Genomic DNA, 26460 nt, shown 5'->3' on the forward strand with positions numbered 1-26460 from the left:
ATGCAATCAGGGTTAGTGATATTTCGAGCTCAGAAATATGGGAATATCTGTAGATTTACTGCAACACATTTTTTAAAAATAAAAGCATAAAAAAGATCTGCAAAACACTGGTTTTACACTTATTGGCACCCTCACACAGTGGCTAGCAGTGTTGCCTCGCACCTCCGGGGTTGGGGGTTTGATTCCCGCCTCCCTCCCTGTGCGGGTGAAGTTTGCATGTTCTCCCCATGCTTTGGGGGTTTCCTCCTGGTACTCCGGTTTCCTCCCACAGTCCAAAGACATGCGCATCCATGTAGGCTGATTGGCGTCTCTAAATTGTCCGTAGTGTGTGAATGGGTGTGTTAGTGTGTGTGCGATTGTGCCCTGTGATGGGTTGGTACCCTGTCCAGGGTGTCCCCCACCTTGTGCCCTGAGACCCCTGGGATAGGCTCCAGGCTCCCCGTGACCCTGTGTAGGATAAGCGGTACAGAGAATGGATGGATGGATGGATATATATAAAATAATTCATCTTCACAGTAACTGCTTTTTCCTGGTCAGGAATGCACAACACTAAATGAGATGCCAGTCCCTCCCCAGGCACCATGCACACACACTGACTCTTAAACCTAGGGGCAATTAAGTTTGGCCAAACCATCTACAGGCATGTTCTTGTAGGTGAGAGGAAAACTGAGAACCTGGATGAAACCCACACTGACGCAGAGTGTGGCACAGCTGTGAGGCATTAACACTACCTGGAATCCAGTATTTTTTGTGTATAGATGGTTGTCTTATTGTTGAGTTTTGTTCTCGACTGTTACCCAGGTTTCAGTCTTTTCCAGAATGGATACAATGATATGAAGTTTCCATGGTCCAGCTTTTGTGATTGAGAGATTGATGAGATTCTGTCTGTTGTGAGATGTTTATAGGCCAGCTAAGTATAGGTGAGAAAAAATATTTCCGTTTTTGCACAATCAAAATGTTGATGCACAAGTGGTGAGTTCTCACTTACAAGTCAGAGTAGTTAGATTATGCACATTCAAAATACATCTCCTTCAGCAACTCTATGAATGCCATACTAATATTTCTTTAATGGACCAGCATAACACTTATAAATTTCCTCTGTAGCTACAGAAATAGCTAATGGAAACGTTCTGTCTTTCTCTTTCTTACTGTCCCCCTACTCTATCACTTAGTACACAGGAAATCAGTGGTTACCACAATCACTATGGTGCTTCCTCTACGTCCGTGTTATCATTGAGGTAAAATGAGCTTCATCTTGCAATTTTAGTTGCTCATCACTCATGACCAAGATCAAGACAGAAAGAGAGAGAGGAGGACAGTTCTCTAAACGAAATGAGAATACATGTCATCTTTGGTATCCTTTTGATTTTCACAGGAACTGTCATGGGTAGGTTTCATCTTCTCAAAAGGCATGATTTAATAATTTACAACATTTTATTATTATGGAATGAAAAATCATAAAAATGCAGTTCCACCAAGTGACTTCTGACATCAGTAGATCGATTGTCTTTAAGAAAAACCTTCAATAATAAAAAGTTATAATAACTATAACTTATATATAACAATAATACTTTTATTTAAACCAGGATATTACAGGTGAATATGACATATATTTTTTAAAACAATAAATATCAATCTTTGCCAGTGATATACTGATAGGTTTACAAGTTTTTTTTTTTTTGGATCTGAATTCTTTTCTTCATTTATGCAAGTTGTGCTTCATTTAATTAAATATGTGTAAATTTGCATACTTTGTAAAACCAAAAATCTATTCTTTGGATTATGGAATTAAATTAAATTAAATTAATTAAAATGTTCCTTTCACTGTGAGCACAATCTTCAGAGAAAAAATTACCAACCAATTTGTTGAAATATCTTTTATTTATGTGTTTTGTTTTAAATGCCATTATTCCTTCTAATTTCTTCCTCTGCAGGTTTGCTGTTTCAGGATCCTGTTGTCTGTAGATTTAATCAGCGTAATCAGTGTTGTGTAGCTCTGGGACAACGACTGCACTTGCAAATGGTCATGGAGGATGGGTTGGTCTTAAATAAGAACAACGGGACATTTGACAAGGCTGTCATTTTGAGATATAGAAAAACCCAAAGTAACCCACCAAAACCAAATTCCCCAAAATGGCAGTGTGTTAATGATAATAAAACTATAATACTAATAACCATTGCAGAGAGGAGTGACTCTGGAACATACACTTTAGACATCTTTGATGCAAAGGGGAATAAAAAAGACAATTATACTCTCCAGCTAAACACTGAAGGTAGGACCACACAACCTCTAATGACTTCACACTTCACCCCACAACTTTTGTTATCCTAAGTTATTTGTTACATTTGTTCATAGAATATAACCATTCGTTCTACACTCTAACACCTTTTACAAGTTTTACTTACATAGTAGGAAGTCTATATGCCAATGTGCACCACAGCGTGAACATGTTACCATTTCTATTACAAATAAACATGAACAAATCTTAACATGTATGTTAGTCTATTTTAAAAATCAAGATGAGCTAAGATTTGTCCATCTGAAATAATCATAGTTTTTGGAGAGGACTGTATATGGACAGTCATTGACTGCAAAAGACTTGCAACCAAGTATTAAAAATGAGAGTTTAATTTATGATTATGTTAGTTTGCCTAATTACAATTGGTCCCTTAAAAAGAAGGAACCATGTATAAAAAGTGATGTAATTCCTCTTACATTTGGAAGTAAATACCCTTAAATTAAAGCAACACGTTTATATGGGAAGTTGCAAGCTGCGGGATGGAATGGCCCACTTAAAGAAAGCTAGACTATTTAGAAGAAGGAATTTCTCCTTACTATAACACCACAAGAAACCAATCAGCAACAAGAATGTAATGTTCAATAAGGACCTTCCCTTTCTGTTTTAAGTTAATGCTGGTGTGTTTCTTTTATTTGCTGTTGTGTTGATGGCTTGGTAATGTGTTTTTCACTTAGGGACCACCACTGTAATTCATCCTGAGTTTTTTCTCTCTTTAATCTGCAGCCACGGTGTCCTCAGTGAAAGTGACATACAGCTGCTTGTCTCCTGAGCTCAGAAAAGTGTGTTGTTCTGCTGATGGAGACAACCTACACTTTCACTGGAACTCTGATTTAATCAAACTCACTCAACTGGAGGACGAGAACAGTGCTTTCCTGCTGGATAAAAACAATCATGGAAATGTTAGCTGCCACGTAAAAAATCATGTCAGCCATGACCATAACACCATTGCTGTCCACCCATGTCCCGGTGAGTCTATATTTTTTTTAAATAACTTGATATAGACTTGGTATGAGCAGCTTTGTGAGAACTGGGGCTGCTTTTCACTAGATTATTTTACTTCTACTTTTTCCACAGTGACCACTTGCACACAGTCTAATAATGGTAAGTCTCTCAGTTCTGCATTTTTCTGATGTCTTTATATATCTACAGTGGCAAGAAAAAGTATGTGAACCCTTTGGAATTAGTTGTTTTTCTGTATTAATTGGTCATAAAATGTGATCTCATCTTCATCGAAGTCACAAGTATAAACAAACACAATGTGCTTAAGCTAACAACACACAAACAATTACAATTTTTCATGTCTTTATTGAATATATTCCATTAAACATTCACAGTTCTGTGGAAAATGTAAGAGGACACTTGGATTTAATAGCTGGTCGATCCTCCTTTAGCAGCAATAACCTCAACCAAGTGTGTCCGGTAGCTTCGAATTAAACCTGCGTTCAGAAGGAATTTTGGACCACTCTTCCTTTCAGAACTGCTTCAGCTCAGCCATATTCTTAGGATATCTGGAGTGAACATCATTCTCTTGAGGTCATTCCACAGCATCTCAGTGGGGTTAAGGTCTGGGCTCTGACTGGGCCACTCCAAAAGGTGGATTTTCTTTTTTGAAGCTATTCTGTAGTGGATTTACTTCAGAGTTTAGGATCATTGTCCTGCTGCATCACCCAACTTCTACTGAGCTTCAGCTGGTGCACAGCCACCCTGATATTCCCTGGAATTCATTTTTCCCTCGATAATGGCAAGTGGTCCAGGCCCTGAAGCAGCAAAGCAGCCCCAAATCATGATTCTCCCTCCACCATACTTAATTGCTGTTGGATGAAGTTTTAATGTTGGTATGTAGTGCTGTGTGTTCTTCCCAAACAACTCGACCTTAGTTTCATCAGTCCACAAAACATTTTCCCAGTAGCCTTGTGGAGTGTCAAGGTGGTCTTTGGCAAACGTCATTTTTTTGGAAAGCAGTGTCTTTCTTTGTGGTGTCCTGCAATGGACACAATGCCTGTGTAATGTTTTCCATATAGTAGACTCATGAACAAAGATGTTAAACAGTTCCAATGATTTCATCAAGTCTTTATATTTATAAATGGACAATTTATTTATTCACCTCAAGAAGACTCACTTGTTCATGTGCTTTGTGACCATATACCTTCCAACGTGAAGCTGAAAAAAATTATTTGATTAAACTAATGAATGGTGAATACGGTGGGAGAAATATGATCTGTATATGTGGGTGATTTTTCAAGTGCCCAACTATTCTTGGATATCATGTGCACATTGACATTATCTCATATAACATACATAAGTAGTGCAGTCTGGAGCAGTATACTGTCTGTCTCAGTGTGGAAAGAGAAATTTCAGTATTACAATAGTAACATGTACAAGGTCTTGCAGACTGATGCAGCACAGATAGTGTAACAATAGACCACTGAGGCGATTGTAGTGATGAACCCAAGTGCAGCTTGACAAAGTGAAATCCAAAATACAAATAAAGACTTGACCTGAACAGACTTGACTTGACACAAACAAACTAGACTCAAACAGACTGCAGGTTACCACATCAATACACAACAAGAGACAATGGCTACATGAGGGCTATATATACCAAACAACCAAGGTCACATGACACAATCCAACCAATGAGGAACAAGACACATGACTTAACCAACCAATCAGAACTGAATAACAAACAGACTGAATAAGTATAATCATCTGTATGAAGGAACAAGGCTCCTGGAACAAGAGCAGCAAGCAGGAATTTGACCCATCAAGTTTCAACATGTGATGATGCACCACCACTTTTTGCTTTACTTCAAGCTGACGTCATTTGGAAAAAAGAAACTGTCTATAAACATGAGAGACTCAGGATAAAGATTAGGATCCTTGTGCAGTGGTTTATTAATCTCAACATCTCATCCTTTGAATTTCATGCTGGTACTGTTACCAGCACAGTCCACATTTATATTAGTTATCTATTGCCCTCTGGACAAGAACTGGACATCGTCCTTAGTATCATTCCTACTGACAGCACCTCTCTGAATCTCCTTGGAGACCCTCTGACAATCTCCAGTCATCTTGCCTTCTCTCTCTTTTACACTCTTTTTCCCCGACATATCTTTTTCCCAAAAGCTGCCCTCCAATACATAAGGGAGGAAATGTTCTGGACCTGGTCTTCAGTCGGCCCTCCACAACGGTAGACATGAATGTTACCCCACTCCACTTTTAGGTCATCACTTTGCATCCTTTACCCTTAACCCCCCTGCCTTGCCTCTCACCAACAATTTGTATCTCTCCCCCACTCGCTGCAACCTCCAGTCCATCTGTCCTTCCTTCATAGCTTCCAGCTGTCAACCCTTCCAGACGCTGACACCTTTTCCTCTTTTTCTCTCTTCACTTTCTTCATCAATTGACCTCCATTGGCCCCTATCCTCCAAACCTAAGAAGTCTTCTTGCCCTGCTCCTTGGCTGTCGGATGTGTTGTGCAGGAATCAGAAAGATTTAAGAGCAGCTGAGAGAAAGTGGAGGAAATCACAACTTGATGCTGATCTCCTCTTATACCGATGTGTTCTGTTGAAGCTCTCATCCAATTTTCCAGCAGCTAAGACATCCAGGATTTATCCATGCATGCTCCACAACATTTTTTCCTCTTTCACCATGGTCTCTGACTGCTCATGCCACCTTCTTTGATGAGAATATTATGATGCAGGCTCACAAGACCTCCTCCCCATATTGTCCTAGAAGCACTAACCTATAGGCATCAATTCTCTCTCTCTCTCTCTCTTTCAGGTTTCATGGTGTTTCTGTCTGTGTGGCTATTTGAAGTCATCATCCTGGTGTCTTTGTTTGTGGGAGCATTTTACATCTACACCAGAACCTACACATCAACTGAGAGTAAGAATTTATTATTTACTAGCTTGGAAAATGAGTGCATTACCAGAGTCCATATTCAAGTATATATGTTCAAATATGTAAAGAAAATAGAGAATAAGCAGCAATTAAGTTTAATGTCTAAGTGGTGTTCATTTCATTCATTCATTCAGTGTCATATTTTCTCCCACAGATCCAGGACCAGGAAGCTCTGTAAACCTGAATTAGGAATTGAAGAAGCAGTCCATGGTTGCTCTTCTCCATGGTAGCAATCATCACTCTCCATCCCATCCAGCCTTTTTCAAGAAACAAATTCAGCCTCATCAATCCTGCAGATTCCTTCATTAATTGAGTACTACTTTTTTTTAAAGAGTTATTTCTGTTCAGATTTGTTTCTAATATTCTGTCAGGTCAACACTGTCTGTGAACTCAGTTCCCCAGAATACACTGCAGCTTACAGACATGGCTGCCCCAGACTACACTACCCAGAACGCACCACCAACGACACGTTCGCAACCACTGGACTATTGAACACACTCACCTGTTCTCAATCACACACACACACTTTAAAAGAGAGACTTTCATTCACAAGAATTTGCAAAGTAAACGCTCAGTTTGTGTGTGAATCCATCTGACCTCTGGTTATTGTGACATATTCTAAAATAATTCACTGCTTTTAATGCTGTTGTTACAATTATGCCAACAATGCTTTTGTGGAAATCATTTTTATAGATTATACATGTATATAGGCAGCAAGTATACAATATATCTTCACAACTCTGACAAGTATAAGGCAATTAACATACTGTATAATATCTAACAAAGTTAGAGAACATTTGTGCACCTTTAAAAACTCGTTAATAAAGAAATGCATTTTGCTCAGCAATAGAGAGCTGTTTATTGTCCAACTCTGTGAATAAACTAGCTAGATTTTTTTCAATGGACCAGCTAAACATACACAAAATACAAAAATTTCTTTAATTTGTATTTAAAAATACAAATTTTTCTTTGTAACTACAGAAAATGCTCATTGTTGCATTCTGCCCATCTCTTTCTTTCTGTCCAATAACTTAGAATACAGGAAGTGAACTTCCTGTGTTCTTAGTGTTATTAGTGTGTTGTAAGTGTATGTGTTTCTAGAGTTACAAGTGTTATTAGTGTTACAAGTATTATTAGTGTTGTAAGAGGAGCTTCATCCGGCTATTGGAGTTTCTCAATACTCCAAGATCTCTACCTAGCAAAGAGAGAGAACTGTTCTTTGGACAAAATGTGAATAACTCATTATACACAGTTTGTGCAGAGTAAAATGTGTTTTTATTCATTTTCTCAGGAAATTGAAACGTTTCTGATTTTAAAAGGTGTGTTGGGGCATACAGCACTTGAATACTGAGAAGTAAATCTTTTTAAATTGCATTTTACATAAATACACACACAATTCACAGTCTAGGTTGCTTCTTAGTGATTTTACTGAATAAATTAATGAGACACTCATCTCGTTTTATTTTCCTCTCCAGGTTTGCTGTTTCAGGACCATGTTGTCTGTAGATTTACTAACAGGAATAAGTGTTATATAACTCTGGGACAATGACTGCACCCAAAAAACCCAAAGTGACCCAAAACCAAATCTCCCAAGATGGCAGTTTGTTAATGATACTAACCAGTGCAGAAAGGAGTGACTCAGGAAGATATATTTTAGACATCTTTGACTGGACTAGCAAAGACAGTTATAATCTCCCGCTGAACACTGAAGGTAGGGCCACAGAAACACTAATCATATCAAACAGATGAAGGCCAGTAGTTGAGGCTGTGTATTGCAATAATTTTATCATGCAATAAAATCACAGTAACACACTCCCTGTCATGGCTTATTACTTTAGTGTAAGATATGAATGAGTAAAGCCACCGCACAAGCACCACTCCACATCCAATACACTCATCAGGGGCTTAGCAAGCAAATGTCCCTTCCCTTTCACTTTTTTTGCACATTGCACATGCGCTGATTTGAACATGTGACTGACAATCACAAACCTCTGAGGAAAATAAAAGCACACAACCTCTTTGTAGACGAATAGTGTTATTCAGAGTATTTGTTATTTTGGACCCAACCAATCTCAATTAAGCTGTGGGGACCAAATCAGAAGAAATGCATTGGATGAAGTCCAAAGGTAGGGACTTTCATGTGAAGCTTTGAAGGAGTGAACTTGTTAAATTATCTAGCAGACTGGACTTGACAAGAAGGTATGAACATGTCAGAGTTGATTAAGTTCTGGTAAATGATATTACCTAGACATGTATTTGATGCTGATTGGATAGAGCCTGTCACATCCATCAGAGACAATTCACTGCCACATCACCAGAGGGCCCCTTCCTCCGATGTCTAGGACTCTTCTTCTGTTGCCACACTTGTTTCCTGTCTTCGGACAATATAATACTTACATAACAAATATTGCAAACAAGGTTCTGAGTATTTATTCTGTGTTCGCCTACTCATATCTGAGCCTTGTTTTCATTATTTTGACTACTCTTTTTGATTTTTTAATTTTGATTTTGGATACTCTATGTATGACCCGTGAACTGTCTTGGCTTTTGATTCTGGATTTTATTATTGTGTTTGTTAATATGTGCATGGATCCTCACACATGTCCCAAGTCTTGTGTCTTAAAGTGATGTGCAACCCGCGGCTCCGAAAGTACTCTTCCACACAAAAAACAAAAAAAATAAACACCCTAGTGTGGTCTTGTGGAGCTGACTGTAGAATTGGCTTCATCTAGTATAAAATATTTTCAGATTAAGCTATATTATATTATGATAAAATATTAGTCGACTAGTTTATGCAATTCCCAATACAGGTTTGGGTCTGAACCAACCGACATTTCTGCTACGCCAATGATTTTTTTTGTACTTTTGAATGTTTTCTCCCCCAAAATTACAATATTGTTTAACATTGGACTGTTAGAGACGTAGAGTACATTTTAGTAAAGATAATCAATTATTTCATAACAAACAATTGAATTAGTTGTCTTATTTAATAACATATTAAATGCCTACAATGCTCTAAAGCGGTGATATGGATGCTACACTGTGTAAATTTGAACTGTTAAGGTTGGTTGACTGTTTTGTAATAAAGTTAATAAAGTTAAATGTAACAGGAAACAGTAAACTGTCACTATGCTACGAGTTATAATGTTTGAGTAGCCAAATGTTGAGCCTGTAGGTTTGTCTGGAAACTTACTTACTACAACTACTACAAACACTAATTTTTTTTTTAAGCTTTTGGAAACAGGGTGGGTCATTTCAGACATCAGCAGTGATCAGCATAGAGATAACTGGGGTGGTGATGTTTAACATGTTAATCACTAAACCTTGTGAATGATCTCCTTCACACACTCCACTGAATGTTCACCCATACACATTTTCTATAAATAGCGGATGAGACGAGTGTCTGGGGCTGAGTTTGGGATGGGTTTCTTACCATATAATCATTGATACAGTGGCATTTTCTGTAAGTAGACATTTCTATACCTCTTACGGAAGGTGTCCAGTATGCTTGCTGAGTTCAGCTTTTGCCTTACTGAAAAAAGGAAAGAAAAAAGTGAGAACTACTGTTATTATCTGCTATAACATAAGTGATAAGAGGAACTAACTTGTTTCAGCAGCTTTATGCAACATCGAAGGTTTAAAAATGGAAAAAAGCATGAAGTGTCATTTTATCAGTAATGCAATCACTAGCAAAATGCTGTGGTGTAAGAGGAATAACACACTGAAACATGCTGTTGGAAGAAAGTAATCCACTTTGGGGTGGTACATCATTGATTATTTTCCTATAACTGCATGCCCCATTATGTTTTAGTTCTTATATAATAAACAATATCTACTTTTATGGCAACTTACTGAGCCTTACCCAGTTTAAGAAATTAATTGTGCAAAATTAAAGGTACTCATAAACACTTCCTTTTTGCAGATGTACTAAATACCAGGCTAAATAAAAGACTAATATAATGTCAAATGTAGCAGATTAGGTCCATGGCTTTCCAGATAAAACCTATTTGAATATTGTTGACACACTTATTAGAGAAGAATGTGTCAGTTTTCCTAAATAGTCAGTGGACCGAATTTTAGAAATAAATTAGACGTGATGCTAAATTTCTTTTGAAAGTACCGAAACAAATTGTAACATTCTGTCCATTTGATTAGGAAAGAAAACAGGAAGTGTGCCATTGCAGTAATGTGATCTTACTTCCTCTTTTTTTCCTAACAAGAAATTTGTCATGTAAAACATTACCCACAGCTTCACCCTGCCTGCTGTGTGTGTGTGTGGTCTGAGTGTAAAGATCTCCAGCTGGTTTAAAGCTTCAGAGAGAACTGCACTGTGTTCATTTCCCTTCAGTTGGTTTGTGGGCTTCTGGATGTTCTTGCGTCTCTTCTCTGGACTTACTGAGAAAAAATGCAGGACATCTTAGGGATCCTGCTGATGTTCGCAGGAGCTGCCTCGGGTAGGTTTCCTTCAGAAATATGATTTATTGATAACAGTGAAACAGTTTCTTTTTCAATGAGAAATTGCTGTACTGTTCTACATTATGTGTACTATTTTACTCAAACACACTTTTGTCTGAACAGTTTTCACAACCCTCGTTGTATCTACTAATAATATTCAGATTAAAAAAGTGAAGTGCTGTTTCTGGACATCAAAGAAATGTATTAATCTTGTACGAAAACATAAAAATAACACTTCCTGAGACTGTATGTACTATTGTATATAGTGCTATAGCAAAATCTCATAGATGTCTTGCTGGTAAAAAAAATGCATCAACTACAGAAACACAGAGAGATATTTTTGCCTGAGTTTAATCTGTGAATTAAAAGTTAAGATAAAATTAGACACAGTTATCATCAGCAAATATTTTGTTTGCCAGGCTGGACAATATTGTTTAGCATGCTGCTAACAATTCTTTGCTTTTCCACTAAACATTAATATTATGCATTTAATGAAGCATTTCCAGTATCAGACTTTAATACATTCTCATGCTGATCTCCCATCATCTTATTAAAGTGTAGTTATTGCACACTTTCAACATGGATGGCTAATCATAAAAATACAGAAGTTTACAATTTGAGTAACATTATGAATAGATGGCTGCTTTCATAGTATGTCTACACATGGTATTTAATTATTTCTCTTTCGTTTTGGTAAAGATTTTGTTTTGTTAATAACTTTAGACTGACTTCCCAATTTGGCTAATTTGCACCAAAGTTTTCATTGAACTGTGAAAATAATTCAAGTTTGATCAAATTTGGTCTTTGTTTAAGCAGATTACAAACTATAAATACACAAGGGAATGCTATTTCTTGATTTAGAAATCATAGCAAAGCACTGAATTCCAGCTGTCCTGTAATAATGGAGTGAAGTTCACATCAGAGGTGTGTTTCAGTGTGTAATAATATTAACAAAAACTGCTGATTTTTTCTTCCTCTGCAGGTTTGCTGGTTCAGGATCCTGTTGTCTGTAGATTTACTGAGAGTAATCAGTGTTATGTAGCTCTGGGAAAACGACTGCACCTGCAAATAACCATGGAGGATAGGTTTGAGCTAAAGATCATAGACAAGACATCTACCTCTCGTTTAATTATAAATTATAGAAAAACCCAAAGTAACCCACCAAACCCAAATCCCCCAAGATGGCAGTTTGTTAATGATAATAAAACTATGATACTAACCAGTGCAGAGAGGAGCGACGCTGGAACATACACTTTAAGCACGTTTGATGCAAAGGGGAATTCTAAAGGCGATTATACTCTCCAGCTAAACATTGAAGGTAGGACCACACAACTTCTAATATAAATCTTTTATAGTTTTAAAATGTACTTTAACATTAGTCTATTTGAATTCATTCTAGAAATGTAAAACTGCTGTGCAAATGAATGAATTCTGCGGAATTGGTCGGAAGGTGTTTTCTATAGCAAGAGCTTTGACAGTAGTTCTGGACGTCATTCAAATCGCAGCTTTATATTATATTAATGCACTTGTGTTGTAGTATGTTACCATTTCTATAGTAACGCCTAATTCACAGGAACGTGTATGACAGATGCTCAGCAAAAAATCAGTTTAAAAAAATATGTTACCAAGAAAAATGTATAATTGTCCATATGGTTAGAAGTTTTCTGTAAGAGAACATTTATTAAACATTTATGGAAGGAGTTTCCAGTTTTTTTTTAAAGCACATTTTTGTTTTAGTAACCTCAAGAGTAAAAGGTCGGTGAGAGAAAAAAAAAGGTTGGTGAGGGAACAACTGTTTATAGACAACAGGAACAGGATAACAGAAGCCAAGTTGTTTGGCTGATGTTGCAACTCATTAAATGTGACTATAAATAGATAAAAAGTGGAAAAATAAAACTTTGAGGTGGTAACAGTCACCACCCTGAAGTTGATTATTTTCTTATAACAGCATTCCCCCAAGTGTTTTATTCCTTACATGAATTAGCCATTATGGCTAATCTATTTCCTTTTTTTTTGAACCTCATGAACAATGTGCTTAATTTAAAATTCCTCTTTCAGCTGTGTGGAAATTTAGCCAGATGTCAAGTTAAGCTAATTTGTGCAGCCATCCTGTTACATATCCTAAAGACTGATCAGATTATTAGGGAGAAACCATCATCATACTGTAGAAATATCCATATTCAAGGTTCCAGTCAAACATACAGGCTAGAGAACCAATAGGAACATATAACCAGGGAACCCAGGGCTCTGACCTGCAGTATTAATGCATGCATGATGATGAGCAATGACTGGAAGGAAGCAGGAGTGAAGAAATCAGGAAGCAGGGTTCTTTAATAACAAGTATTTTATTTCTATCTTCTGTAATCTGCAGCTCAGGTGTCCTCAGTGAAATTGTCGTACAGCTGCTTGTTCCCTGAAGTCAGGAAAGTGTACTGTTCTGCTGATGGAGACAACCTCCGTTTCAACTGGACTCCTGAATCAGCCATTCGGTTGGAGAACGAGAACAGCACTCTTGTACTGGAAAAAACACATATTGCCAGTGTCATCTGTCGTGTCGAAAATCACATCAGCAATGACAGCGGTACCATTACACTCGAACAATGTTCTGGTGAGTCTGTCTTTTTGTTAAAATAATAAATTAAGCAACAGTAACAACAACAATGAAGCATCATCATTAATGTGACTACTCATGCTTTCTGAGAAAGAAATACTCAGGTCATTTGCATGTGATGTGATGTGATGCAAGCAGTTCCAGGAGCATCTCTAGTTGTGAATAATCGTGAACTGTCAGAGTTAGAATTCACAGACCATACTTACGGTGCTGGCATTTCTACTTCTGTTTTATTCCCGTTTTTCTGGAGGCATAGTGGTACATATCAAACAACAAATAAAAAACTAATATCCTTCCAGTTTTGCTCATAAAGTGGCAACTCTGAACATTTTTTAAATATTTGTGTATATTTCTATGCAGAGCTTGTCACTAGAGTATATATGAGTGATACTTCACTGGCTTCCACAATGACCAAAGTGACCTTATGGTTAATAAATAAGGTCAGAGATGAGCAAAGTTGTGCTTTACTGAATCAGAGAGGAACTACTGTGTAATAAAACTTTGTCAAATTATAGATAATAAAATCATGCATATCTGGTATATCTCTGAGCTACAATTCTATTCGTTTTCATTATCACTGGCAGCATCATTGTTGTTAATGTGATGGCTTGAATTTCTATTTACTCCTTGAAAGCTGATTCTACTGAAAATGACTGAAATGTGTTTGTTTCTCAATCTTCTTCTTGTAGATTTCACTCTGATTATCCTGAGCTTGGTTTGTGTGCTTCTTATTATACTATCTGTCTTAGCATTCTACATATACAAGAAGAGACAAGGCCTAAGGAACAAAGAAGGTCAGAAGGTTACACTTTATTTAATTAATTAATTAATTAATTTTACAGGACTTAACTTTCTAGATGCGAGAAGGTTAATGATATGATTTAGCCTTGCTGACCACTTTATTAGGAACAGTTGTACACCTGCACATTCATATAGCTATCCAATCAGCCAATCACGTGACCGCAGAACAATGCATAGAATCATCCAGATACAGTTTCAGTTAATGTGCAGAAATGAACTGACATCAGAATGGGAAAAAAATGTGATCTCTGTGACCATGGCATGGTTGTTGGTGCCAGTTTGAGTATTTCAAAAGCTGCTGATCTGGGATTTTCACACACTACGATCTCTAGAGTTGACATGAAATGGTCTGAAATACTCTAACCAGCTTGTCTGGCACTAACAAACATACTGTGATCAAAGTCATGTGTTTTGAGAACACATTTTCAGAAATAGGCAGGTTCTGAAATTTAAATCAGTCCATCGGGCAAAAAACATGTCACTAAGATCACATTTTTATTTTTTGATGTGAACTTTAACTGAAGCTCTTGACCTATATCTGCATGATCTTATGAATTGTGCTGTTGCCAAATGATTGGCTACCTGTATAATTGCCAATCGTATGGCAGGTGTACAGGTGTTTTTAATAAAGTGGGGGGTGAGTGTATTTCTCAATCCTTTATCATTTTCTGTAGCTGTATGGAGGTTAATAGATGTGTGGGTGTGTTTTGTTGACAGCCCCTTCTCAGGATGGCACGGAGCTTGTGTATGCGCAGGTCACCCATTTACCCAAGAACAAGACAGAGACAAAACCCAGGATATGTAAGACTTTTACACACTTTATTAATATATGCACTAGATTAATCCAAAAACCTTTCATGGATTCAATACGCTTTAGTACCCAAGTAGGATTGGGATAACGTACCAGTATGGAGGTATAATACAATAAGGAAATCTGGAATCCGAAATGGTTCAATACTATTTAATGTTGTGGTCTTTAAAAGAATGGAACTGTTGTTAGTATTACTGGTTGTATCTGTTAGGGTTTTACTGGGAATCGAACCCGGGCCACCAGCGTAGTAATCCAGCAAACCCCCACTAGGCCACCAGGGGAATGACTCAAGGGCAGAGGAGTGAGGTGAGAGTAGAGTAAAGGAAACAGTTTGTTAATTAAGATCCAAAATCCAAGGCAAAAAATAACAAAAGTATAATCCAAACGCTCAGAAGATACAAGAAAAAAAAAAAAAAAAAATCCAAAAGTGCACAGTCCAAAAAACCAAAAATCAGAAAAGAAGAGGCAAAAATCCAAACGCTCAGAAGATCCAACAACGGCAAATTCAAAGTCCAAAAAGTTCACAAGAAAGCAAAGTACCAAAACAACACAAAGACATAGGTAAGGAAAACGGAACAGAGGTTACTAGTCTTAAACATCACAGCACAAAGACTCCGTGACTAGAGGCCATAGCTCCTCAGGGCCATAGCCCTCCCAGTCCACCAGATATTGAAGCCCGCCACGGACCCGGCGGGAGTCCAGCAGGTGGCGCACAGTGAACACGGTCTGACCCTGGAGGATGCGGGGAGGCGGGGGATTCCTAGGGGCAGGGGCATAAGAGGACGTCAGTAAGGGCCGCAACAGGGATACATGGAATGTGGGGTTGATCCGTAGAGACCGGGGCAACTGGAGCCGGTAGGCGACAGGGTTCACCCTGCGCACCACCTTGAAGGGGCCAACGTAGCAAGGGGCAAGCTTGCGGTTCTCCACCCGCAGAGGAAGGTCCTTGGCGGACAGCCAAACCCGCTGCCCAGGACGGAAACTGTGGGCAGGCCTTCTGTGGCGGTTGGCCTGAGTCTGGTTGGCCCTGGAAGTCTGGATGAGGGTCCTCCTAACCTTGTTCCAGGTCTTGCGACACCGTCTCATGTACTGGCTGACCAAGGGCACCCCAGCGTCCTCCTCCTGTTCCGGAAAAAGAGGTGGCTGGAACCTGAACTGGCACTGGAACGGCGACAACCTGGTGGCCGATGACTGCAGAGTGTTGTGGGGAGGATGCAGGAGGCCCTGGGGATGCTGTTGTGGGTTCTTGCTTCTGGTGCACACATCACAAGACCGGACAAACGACCTCACGTCCTTCTCCATGCTTGGCCACCAGAAGCGTCTCTTCAAGAAGTCCAGTGTCCTCCGAGCTCCCGGGTGGGCGGTGAGAGAGGACGAGTGACCCCACTGGAGAACCTTGGCCCGGGCTTGACGAGGGACGTACAAGAGGCCCGGTGGCCCCGTCCCAGGGCCGGGCTCCTGGCGTTGAGCTTGTCGGACGGCCTCCTCAACACCCCAGCGAACAGGGGCCACAATCCGGGACACAGGGATAATAGGCTCAACTTCACTCTCCCTGTTGGTGGACGAGAATAGCCTGGAAAGCGTGTCCGGTTTGGTGTTCTTAGAGCCAGGGCGGTACGATAGGGTGAAGTTGAATCGACTAAAAAACAAGGCCCACCTAGCCTGTCGGGGATTCAGTCTCTTGGCTTGCTGGAGGTACTCCAGGTTCTTGTGGTCCGTCCAAACCAGGAATGGATGTTGTGCTCCCTCCAGCCAGTGCCTCCACTCCTCAAGGGCCAGTTTAACCGCGAGCAGTTCCTGATCCCCCACATCATACCGGGACTCCGCAGGGCTCAGGCGGTGGGAGAAGTAAGCGCAGGGGTGCAACCTGCCATCCGAGCGTTGAGAGAGGACTGCGCCGACACCACTGTCCGAGGCGTCCACCTCGACGACGAATGGTTGTGATGTGTCCGGGAGGACCAGAATGGGTGCCGTGCAGAAGCGATGCTTGAGGTCCCTGAATGCCTTTTCCGCCTGAGGAGACCAGACATAAGATTCACTAGTCTTTTTGGTGAGGTCCGATATGTGCGCTGCTACAGAACTGAAGTTCCTGACAAACTTGCGGTAGAAGTTAGCAAATCCTAAGAACCGCTGAACTTCTTTAACAGACTTGGGAGTGGGCCAGTCCCGGATGGCCAGGGTCTTGGCTGAATCCATCTGGAGTTGTCCCGTTCGTACAATAAAACCCAGAAAGGAGACCTCAGGGACATGAAACTCACATTTCTGGGCCTTGGCAAACAGATTGTTCTGTAGCAGCCTCTGGAGAACCTGGCGGACGTGATGGCGGTGCTCCTGCAAGGTCTTGGAAAAAATCAGAATGTCGTTGAGGTAAACAAAGACATATTGGTTGATCATGTCCCTCAAGACGTCGTTGATAAGGGCCTGAAAAACTGCTGGCGCATTGGTGAGTCTGAAGGGCATCACTTGGTACTCATAGTGCCCTGATGGGGTGTTAAAGGCAGTCTTCCACTCATCTCCCTGTCGGATGCGGACGAGGTGGTATGCATTCCGTAAGTCCAACTTGGTGAAGACAGTAGCGCATTGGAGCAGATCGAACGCTGTGGACATCAGCTGAAGGGGATAGCGGTTGCGCACAGTGATCTTGTTCAGGCCCCTGTAATCAATACACGGCCGGAGCCCCCCATCCTTCTTGCCGACAAAGAAGAAGCCGGCCCCAGCGGGTGAGGTGTAGGGTCGAATGAACCCAGAGGCCAGGGCGTCCTTGATGTACTCCTCCATGGCCTTGCGTTCTGGCTGAGAGAGGGAAAACAGTCTGCCACGAGGACGGGTAGCCCCAGGGAGCAAGTCGATGGCACAGTCGTAGGCACGGTGCGGAGGAAGAACGGCGGCCCTGCTCTTGCTGAAGACTTCTTTCAGATCCCAGTACTCTGGGGGAACTTGGGATAACTCGGTGAGATCAGGAGGCTCGGCAGGAGACACAGGAGAGCTAGAGAGCAGACAAGAGGCATAGCAAGCAGGACCCCATTCCACAACCTGGCTTGTTACCCAGTCTATGCGAGGGTTGTGGCGGGTAAGCCAAGGAAGGCCTAGAATAACTGGGAACTCTGGTGAATGAATCAGGTACAGGGATATTTCTTCTTTGTGACCTTGAGACTGGAGAAAGACTGGAGAAGTTACTTGGGTGACTTTTCCGTCACCTAAAGCTTGGCCATCCAGAGCAGACACAGACAGCGGGACTTCAAGAGGTACCGTAGGGACATTGATTCTTCGGGCGAAGTGGACATCCATAAAGTTTCCAGCCGCCCCGGAGTCTAACAAGGCCTGGCAAGAGTGGACAGACTCACCCCAGGAGATGGAGACAGTGATGTAGACTCCTTGGCCGGGAAGTTCAGGAGAGAGGGTAGTCCCCGTCACAACCCTCCCTCGGCTGGACGGGGCGGTCCTTTTCCCAAGAGCTCGGGACATGATGCTTGGAAAAGGCCAGGCTTGCCACAGTAGATGCAGCACTGCGCTCCCTTTCAGCTGCGGAGAGACGAGTACGGCCAACTTGCATGGGCTCTGGACAGTCACTGGAGGAGGTGGACGGCCTCCAGGTTGAGGCAGTGAAGCAAGGGGAACTCACAACTTGGTCTAATCCTGTTATCAAGATGAATAGCATGCGAGATCAGAGTTTCGAGGTAGCTTGGGCATCCTATAGAGGCCAGACCGTCTTTGATGGGGACAGACAGACCATGGTGGAAGGCTGAAACCTGGGCAGTCTCATTCCATCTGCTGACTGCTGCGAGCGTCCGGAACGAGATGGCATAGTCTGCAACGCTTCCTCCTTGCCGGATGGACATGAGCTTCCTGGCTGCATCTTTACTGATGTCCGCCTGATCGAAGACCCGAAGCATCTCCTCCGTAAACAGCTTGAAATCAGAACACTCGGGTCCCTGTCTCTGCCAGATGGCTGTTGCCCAAGCTCGTGCCTTATCAGCTAACAAAGTTATCACAAATGCAATCTTGTGGCGATCCGTAGTGTAGGTGGTAGGCTGGAGCTCAAAGGTGAGTTGGCACTGGGTAAGGAACTCCCGGCACTCACCGTCATACCTCTGTGGTGCAGGAAGACAGGGTTCGCGAGGTGAAGGAGGCAGCGTGGCATGAAGCACTGGAGGCAGACCCGAGACCCAGGGCTTTCCCCTGTTGAAGCAGTTCCTTGTGGCAAGCAAGGGCATTGGCTTGCAAGTGTTCGTCCATGAGTGTCCATGGTAGTTCTGAAACATGTTAAAGCAGCCATAATTCCCTGAAGGTTAGCCAGGTAGACAGTTGAAGAAGCCTCTACTGAGTGGGTCATGACAGAGTCTTTCTGTTAGGGTTTTGCTGGGAATCGAACCCGGGTCGCCGGCATAGTAATCCAGCAAACCCCCACTAGGCCACCAGGGGAATGACTCAAGTGCAGAGGAGTGAGGCGAGAGTAGAGTAAAGGAAACAGTTTATTAATTAAGATCCAAAATCCAAGGCAAAAAATAACAAAAGTATAATCCAAACGCTCAGAAGATACAAGGAAAAAATAAAAAAAAAAAATCCAAAAGTGCACAGTCCAAGAAACCAAAAATCAGAAAAGAAGAGGCAAAAATCCAAACGCTCAGAAGATCCAACAACGGCAAATTCAAAGTCCAAAAAGTTAAAAATTAATAGTGTAAAAAGTGCAATAGAAGATGGAAGCAAACTTGTGCTTTGACTCCAAAATAGCTCACTTTGCAAGTAATTAAGTACCCAATTACATGCGCGTTCAGTCTCAGCAGTGTGGATCAGTTTGAAATGTTGCCCATTTTGACTCAATTCTACACCAATTTTAGCTCAAACTCAGGGTCTTTTAACTTTAATGCTTGACCTTCCTCAGCTATATCTTGGCCAAAAAAACATGCTCTGCCAAATTAGACAGTAAGATAACGAAAGCACTTTTGTTGCTATTAGTGATTTTTCATTAAGCTTGAAAACTTGAGCATTATTTGGATAGGAGGATCATGGGTTCCACAGTCCCTGCCAGTATAAACTCAACCAATATAAATGCCATCTAATTACTTAATAATATGATGCTTGAGATGGGGGTTTAAAAGGAGCCTAATAACTCTCATACTTCATACATTCACATTTGTCCTGTGACAACAGGAGAATAATAGCAATGTTGGATATTAGCCCAGAGAAAATAATAATAATGACAATAATAAAGAACTTGCCTATATAGCACCCTTTATTTGTAATATCGTGACCTCGGTATTGTAAAGTTCTGTCTGCCTTTTTGGTCACAAATGAGTTAACCACATAAATCATTTAAGTCACCAAGTGAACCTGCATCCACTGTGGCCTTAGATTCCTGTTCTTGGCCGACAGGATTAGAACTTGATGTGATCTTCTGCTGTTACAGAGCATCTGCCTTGCGCAGTTTCACAGTGCACGATGTGTTGTGCAGTCTGACACGTTTTTCTGCTGACCAGGCTTGTAAAAATGGTTAATTTAGTTATCGCAGCTTTTCTGTCAACAAATCTGGCCGTTCTCCTCTGACTTCTCGATTCAACAAATCGTTTCCACCCACAGATTTATCGTGCACTGGATGTTTTTTCCATACCATTCTCTGTAAACTCCAGAGACTCTTGTATGTGAAAATCCCAGGAGATCAGCATTTCTTAAAATACTCAAACCATCCCATCTGGCACCAACAACCGTGCCACAGTCAAAGTCACTGAAATGACATCCTTCTGATGTTTGATTTGGACATTAACTGAAGCTCTTTACCAGTATGCAGTGTACTGCTGCCACTTGATTAGATAATTGCATAAACGAGCAGGTGTACAGGTGTTCCTAAGTAAGTGGATGGTGAGTGTATATATGAGTCATTTAGAACCATTATATATGGTTTTAACCCTTTTATAAGATAAAAGCCTGCTTAAAGCTATGTACATAAATACATTGTATTTTAAAAGCCAAACCGAGATCATCACTGATTTCTCTGTGTGGTGTTGTCTTGTGATCCAGCCCGAGCTCAGAACAAGGACGTGGAGATCGCCGCAGGGGTCGCTAGTCCCAGCAAGACGAATCAGAAGAAGAAAGAGGACGAGGTGCAGTATGGCGAGCTGGTGTTTAACGCTCCTGCCCCAAAAAAGAGTGAGATGCCCAAAGGTCAAGATGAGTGTGTGTACTCACAGGTCCAGCATGGTCAGTGAGGGACACAATCTCAGCCTGTCTCAGCATGCATCATTAATACAGTTTATTTTTATGTATTTATTTTTTTGTATCCATTGCTTTGTCGCAAGATCATTCTGGTAGAGGAAGTAGCAGTTGGTGACATTCCACCCATACACACTCATCTCTTACCCAAAAGAAAACTTCACTGACAGTGAAACTATTTCAATAGCTGATTATGCAATTATGGAATCTTTTCAGGCTGCACAGTAGTACAGTGGTTAGTGTTGCTGTCTTAAGCTCATATACTGTTGGATACTGTTTGTGTGGAGTTTTGCATGTTCTCCCTCCATCCATGTGGGTTTCCTCCAGGTTTTCAGGTTTCCTCCGACCTCCCAAAAACATGCCAGTAGGTAGACTGGCTATGCTAATTTACCCCTACTGTGTGTGTGTGTGTGTGTGTGTGTGTGCGTGTGTGCGTGTGCAAGCGCGCACTGCAGTGGGCTCGAATAGACTCCAGATCCACCTCAACCTTGACCACCATAGAGTGGTTACTCTAGAGGAATGCATTATTTTTTTTTCTATTTAAATGTAATGCTTCAGTTGCCATTTTAATTCCATTCTACTAGAATGAAATAACTAAGTTTTGTTTGCCATGAAACTGTGTATAGTACTGAGTTCAGAGTTAGTTAGTTAGTTAGTTAGTTAGTTAGCTTAGTTATTTTAATGAAAAAGTATTAACCTTCACATTCATCGTTGATTCTGCTGTCACAACACTGCAAAAAAAAATTATAACAAATCTTTAATGTTTAGAAGTAAGTGCTTAAAATAAGCATATTTGAAATGAGTAAATATGTTTAGAATTGCAATTGCAATTGCCAGTTGTGTTGTTTTCTTTTCCTACCTGTGAACACGTGTGCCATCAAGATGATCCTTAATCGTAAGTAAGGCTTTTGAGCCTTTTTTCTTTATCATTTGTATTGTTAAAACTGATGAAGAGAAAATAAATAGGAAGTTTCTTTTTGCACTCTTAAGTGTCGGTCTACATTCCAACATACCTAAACACTCGTTCGTTCCCTTAATCATGTAACATTTTGCTAATTTCCAAGAATTAAATAATTTTAAAATTAAAACACTGTACTCTACAGTCTGTATGTAGTGCATATAGTAGTAGGAATAAAGTCGACCTGAAGAAGAGCAACCACTGAGCACCGACACATCCATAAGTCATCCTTTAAAACTTCTAGTTTAAGGTTAAAAGACATCCTCTCAGGAATAACACAGAAGTTGTTATGACATTGTTTTTGGACATCTCCTGAATGCCCTGTGGTTCTCAAAGTGGGGTCCATGAAGCATAGCCAGGGGGTCTGTGATATTTTTTATTCAGTTATAGCAGTAAAAAATCATCTTTATCAAAGTAATTATATTTATTGTTGAGTTCTTATAGCTATTACCAAGTTTTTGGTCACTTAAGTTTAACCCCAATCAAGTGCTGGAATTTGTTAAAGACAATTGGTAGATGAGTTTGCGAGGTAAAAAGCAAGAAACAAAATAGTTTTCTAAGTATCAATTTCCTATCTTGTATAGATGTAGTGATATGACATCAGATACCATGGTCCTATACCACAGTTCAGCTTCTGTGACTGTAATCAGCCCCAAATGACCTGAGTGTTGTGAGATGTTTATAGATCATGTAAGTATGAGTGATAAAAATATTTCCTCAGAAAAGATAACCAAACCACAGTGGTGCTGACTGCACAAGTGACGAGTTCTCACTTACAAGTCAAGGGGGCTAGACGCTGCACATTGAAATATTTTACATTAATAAAGAAACACATTTCACTCGGCAACAGAGAGCTGTTTATTGATCAACTCTATGGATAAACTAGGAAGATTTTTCTTCAATGGACCGGCTAAACACACAGCCACATATCTACTGTAACTACAGAAAATGCTCATTGTTGCGTTCTGTCCATCTCTTTCTTTCTGTCAAGTAACTTAGAATACAGGAAGTGAGTGGTTATTACAATAACTATGGAACTTCCTCTATTTCTCAGTAAAGCATTATTAGTGCTGTAGAAGGAGCTTCAGTTTACTATTGTATTTGCTCATCACTCACGACCAAGATCTCTAGCAAGTACAGAGAGAGGACTGTTCTCTGGATAAAATGAGAATACAGGTCACCTTTGGAATCCTGTGGATTTTCACACAAGCTGCCATGGGTAGGTTTTATCTTCTCAACATGCACAATTTATTTATTTGTATGTACAGTTTATGCTTTATGGAAAGACAAATGAGACTTAAACAAGTGAGATCAGATATCAGTAAAAGGGTTGTCTTTTAATGAACACTTCCTGCACTTCAAAACTACAAATTTATTTATTTTTTTTGTGTGAATGCCTTCATCAATCAAATGATGTTGTAGAAAAATAATCCACAAAACCTAAGAAAAACAGGACTTCCCCTGGCACTAAATGGTCTAATATATATTTTAAAGATGGCATGTTGACATGCAGAATTGGCCTACTGCTTAACCCTGCGCAGGCTTTTCTTTTCTATCATCAGTGTTAACATGCAGCTTTAAAGGAGTGTAAAGCAAGTTTTCACAGTGCAATTTAACGATGGGTGATCTGACAAAAATATCTTATCACAGTACTTAAACACAATATGCTACTACAGTATGATTGTACAATATGCAATACTGTATGTATCACAATATACTTTTACTAACACAATATATTTTCGCTAACACACCACCAGCACAACAGTAGTGTTGCTTTAAAAGTGCAAAAACTGAGTTAATAAAATTTTTAGGAAAAGGAAAGATACTACAGGTGAATAGGATTTTCTTTTTAAATACTATACATCACAGTCAGTCTTTGCCAGTGTTTTGCTGATATTCTTACAAAACAATTTTATTGGATTTTTTAATCTGCATTTATTTATGCAAATGATTTTTCACTAAGCACAGACACATCCATAAGACATCCTTTAAAACTTTTAATTTAGTGTTAAAAGATTGACATTGTTTTTAGACATCTCCTGATTTGCTTATCCCAAACCTTAATAACTCAAAAACAAGTATTCCTATAAATAATGACAACTTCAGTCTTATAACTGTTTTAATAAAAATGTGGGTGTGAATTTTTAACCAGTAAGCGGTCAGCTAGGTCCTGACTGTTTATAACTGGAGCTAGATAAACAGCTGAAAAAAACCATGAATAACCATAAACTCGTATTAAGTGTGGTGGAACTTGTTAAAGACAATTGGTGGATGAGTTTGAGATCTGACAAAAATCATATCACAATCCTTAAATACAATATGCTACTACAATATGACTCTACAAAAAGCAATATGGATTTTTTTTATTGGATTTTTTTATGTGCATTATTTATGCCAATTCATCTATTTCAAATATAATCAAAAAGTGTCTTTTGGATGATGTTGGGGAAAAAATTTCATTGTGAACACAATCTTCAGATAAAGAGTTACACAACAGTTAGTTCAGATATCATTTATTTATCATTTAATCACCTGTGCTGCCATTTTTCCAAATAAAATCAAATAAGTAAATAATCAATTGGAGCAGACACAGACACACACACACACACACACACACACACACAAATTTTAGGATGCTTCTTAGTGATTTTCTCCAAATGTGTGCACTTATTTCCCCACTTTCATTTCTTTATTGAAAACTGTAGCACAGTACTAAATCCAGCTCTCCTGTAATAATGGAGTGTCATTTATTAGAGGATAAAGAGGTGTGTAATAATATCAGTGTGTAAAATGTTCCTGATTTTTTCTTCCTCTGCAGGTTTGCTGTTTCAGGATCCTGTTGTCTGTAGATTTACTGAGAGTAATCAGTGTTATGTAGCTCTGGGAAAACGACTGCACCTGCAAATAACCATGGAGGATAGGTTTGAGCTAAAGATCATAGACAAGACATCTACCTCTCGTTTAATTAAAAATTATAGAAAAACCCAAAGTAACCCACCAAACCCAAATCCCCCAAGATGGCAGTTTGTTAATGATAATAAAACTATGATACTAACCAGTGCAGAGAGGAGCGACTCTGGAACATACATTTTACACACCTTTGATGCAAAGGGGAATCCTAAAGGCGATTATACTCTCCAGCTAAACATTGAAGGTAGGACCACACAACTTCTAATATAAATCTTTTATAGTTTTAAAATGTACTTTAACATTAGTCTATTTGAATTCATTCTAGAAATGTAAAACTGCTGTGCAAATGAATGAATTCTGCTGAATACTCAAATCTGAGTGGTCAGAATGTGTTTTCTATAGCAGCAGCTTTGACAGTAGTTCTGGCTGTCATTCAAATCGCAGCTTTATATTATATTAATGCACTTGTGTTGTAATATGTTACCATTTCTATAGTAACGCCTAATTCACAGCAACATGTATGACAGATGCTCAGCAAAAAATCAGTTTAAAAACTGTTACCAAGAAAAATGTATAATTGTCCATATGGTTAGAAGTTTTCTGTAAGAGAACATTTATTAAACATTTATGGAAGGAGTCTCCAGTGTCAGCGTTTTTTTAAAGCACATTTTTGTTTTAGTAACCTCAAGAGAAAAAAGTTGGTGAGAGAACAACTGTTTATAGAGAACAGGAACAGGAGCTGTGTAGAAATTTAGCCAGATGTCAAGTTAAGCTAATTTGTGCAGCCATCCTGTTACATGTCCTAAAGACTGATCAGATTATTAGGGAGAAACCATCATCATACTGTAGAAATATCCATATTCAAGGTTCCAGTCAAACACACAGACTAGGGAACAAATAGGAACATATAACCAGGGAACCCAGGGCTCTGACCTGCAGTATTAATGCATGCATGATGATGAGCAATGACTGGAGGAAAGCAGGAGTGGGGAAATCAGGAAGCAGGGTTCTTTAATAACAAGTATTTTATTTCTATCATCTGTAATCTGCAGCTGAGGTGTCCTCAGTGAAATTGTCGTACAGCTGCTTGTTCCCTGAAGTCAGGAAAGTGTACTGTTCTGCTGATGGAGACAACCTCCGTTTCAACTGGACTCCTGAATCAGCCATTCGGTTGGAGAACGAGAACAGCACTCTCGTACTGGATAAAACACATATTGCCAGTGTCATCTGTCGTGTCAAAAATCACATCAGCAATAACAGCGGTACCATTACACTCGAACCATGTTCTGGTGAGTCTGTCTTTTTGTTAAAATAATAAATTAAGCAACAGTAACAACAACAATGAAGCATCATCATTAATGTGACTACTCATGCTTAGTGAGAAAGAAATACTCAGGTCATTTGCATGTGATGTGATGTGATGCAAGCAAACCTCCCACTTAACCCTAACCCTTAAAATCTTATTCTAACTCAAACTTCGAATAATTTAACATCTTTTATTCCT

General features: G+C 39.8%; 2 protein-coding genes across 6 annotated transcripts in view; both read left to right on the top strand.

Moving 5' to 3' along the window:
• Positions 1–1277: 1277 nt before the first annotated feature.
• Positions 1278–7099, top strand: LOC113527892 (uncharacterized). Of its 2 annotated transcripts, XM_034309848.2 has the most exons (6): positions 1278–1387; positions 1935–2273; positions 3024–3266; positions 3375–3401; positions 6084–6188; positions 6358–7099. In XM_034309848.2, exons 1-6 carry the CDS (start codon positions 1333–1335, stop codon positions 6390–6392), a joined length of 804 nt encoding a protein of 267 aa, XP_034165739.2. In that variant the 5' UTR covers positions 1278–1332; the 3' UTR covers positions 6393–7099. The 2 variants fall into 2 exon arrangements, with proteins under 2 accessions (XP_034165739.2, XP_034165740.2); XM_034309849.2 differs by lacking the exon at positions 3375–3401.
• A 3341-nt stretch (positions 7100–10440) lies between these two features.
• The window catches only part of LOC113527856 (uncharacterized), a 43360-nt gene continuing 27340 nt past the window's right edge, over positions 10441–26460 (top strand). Inside the window, exons 1-8 of one of the 4 annotated variants that reach the window (XR_008303361.1) lie at positions 10445–10657; positions 11641–11976; positions 13030–13266; positions 14019–14063; positions 14788–14871; positions 20897–23265; positions 24865–25200; positions 26009–26245. Coding sequence is in view for 2 of the 4 variants with exons in the window: in XM_026915990.3 (XP_026771791.1) it covers positions 10609–10657; positions 11641–11976; positions 13030–13266; positions 13959–14063; positions 14788–14871; positions 20897–21084 (999 nt within the window). In the remaining 2 variants the exon portion in view is untranslated. Of the gene's footprint in view, positions 10658–11640; positions 11977–13029; positions 13267–13958; positions 14064–14787; positions 14872–20896; positions 24454–24864; positions 25201–26008; positions 26246–26460 lie in introns of those variants that run through there. The other 3 variants (XR_008303360.1, XM_026915990.3, XM_053239333.1) reach the window with 3 other exon arrangements.

The sequence above is a fragment of the Pangasianodon hypophthalmus genome, chromosome 13 (genome assembly GCF_027358585.1).
Source record: "Pangasianodon hypophthalmus isolate fPanHyp1 chromosome 13, fPanHyp1.pri, whole genome shotgun sequence".
NCBI lineage: Eukaryota > Metazoa > Chordata > Actinopteri > Siluriformes > Pangasiidae > Pangasianodon > Pangasianodon hypophthalmus.

Excerpts from the sequence above, each read along its gene's own strand:
- LOC113527892 (XM_034309848.2), top strand. The coding sequence starts at position 1,333 with ATGAGAATACATGTCATCTTTGGTATCCTTTTGATTTTCACAGGAACT. Across the intron at positions 1,388-1,934 it reads TTTCACAGGAACTGTCATGG|GTTTGCTGTTTCAGGATCCT; the intron begins GTAGGTTTCATC and ends CTTCCTCTGCAG. Across the intron at positions 6,189-6,357 it reads AACCTACACATCAACTGAGA|ATCCAGGACCAGGAAGCTCT; the intron begins GTAAGAATTTAT and ends TTTCTCCCACAG.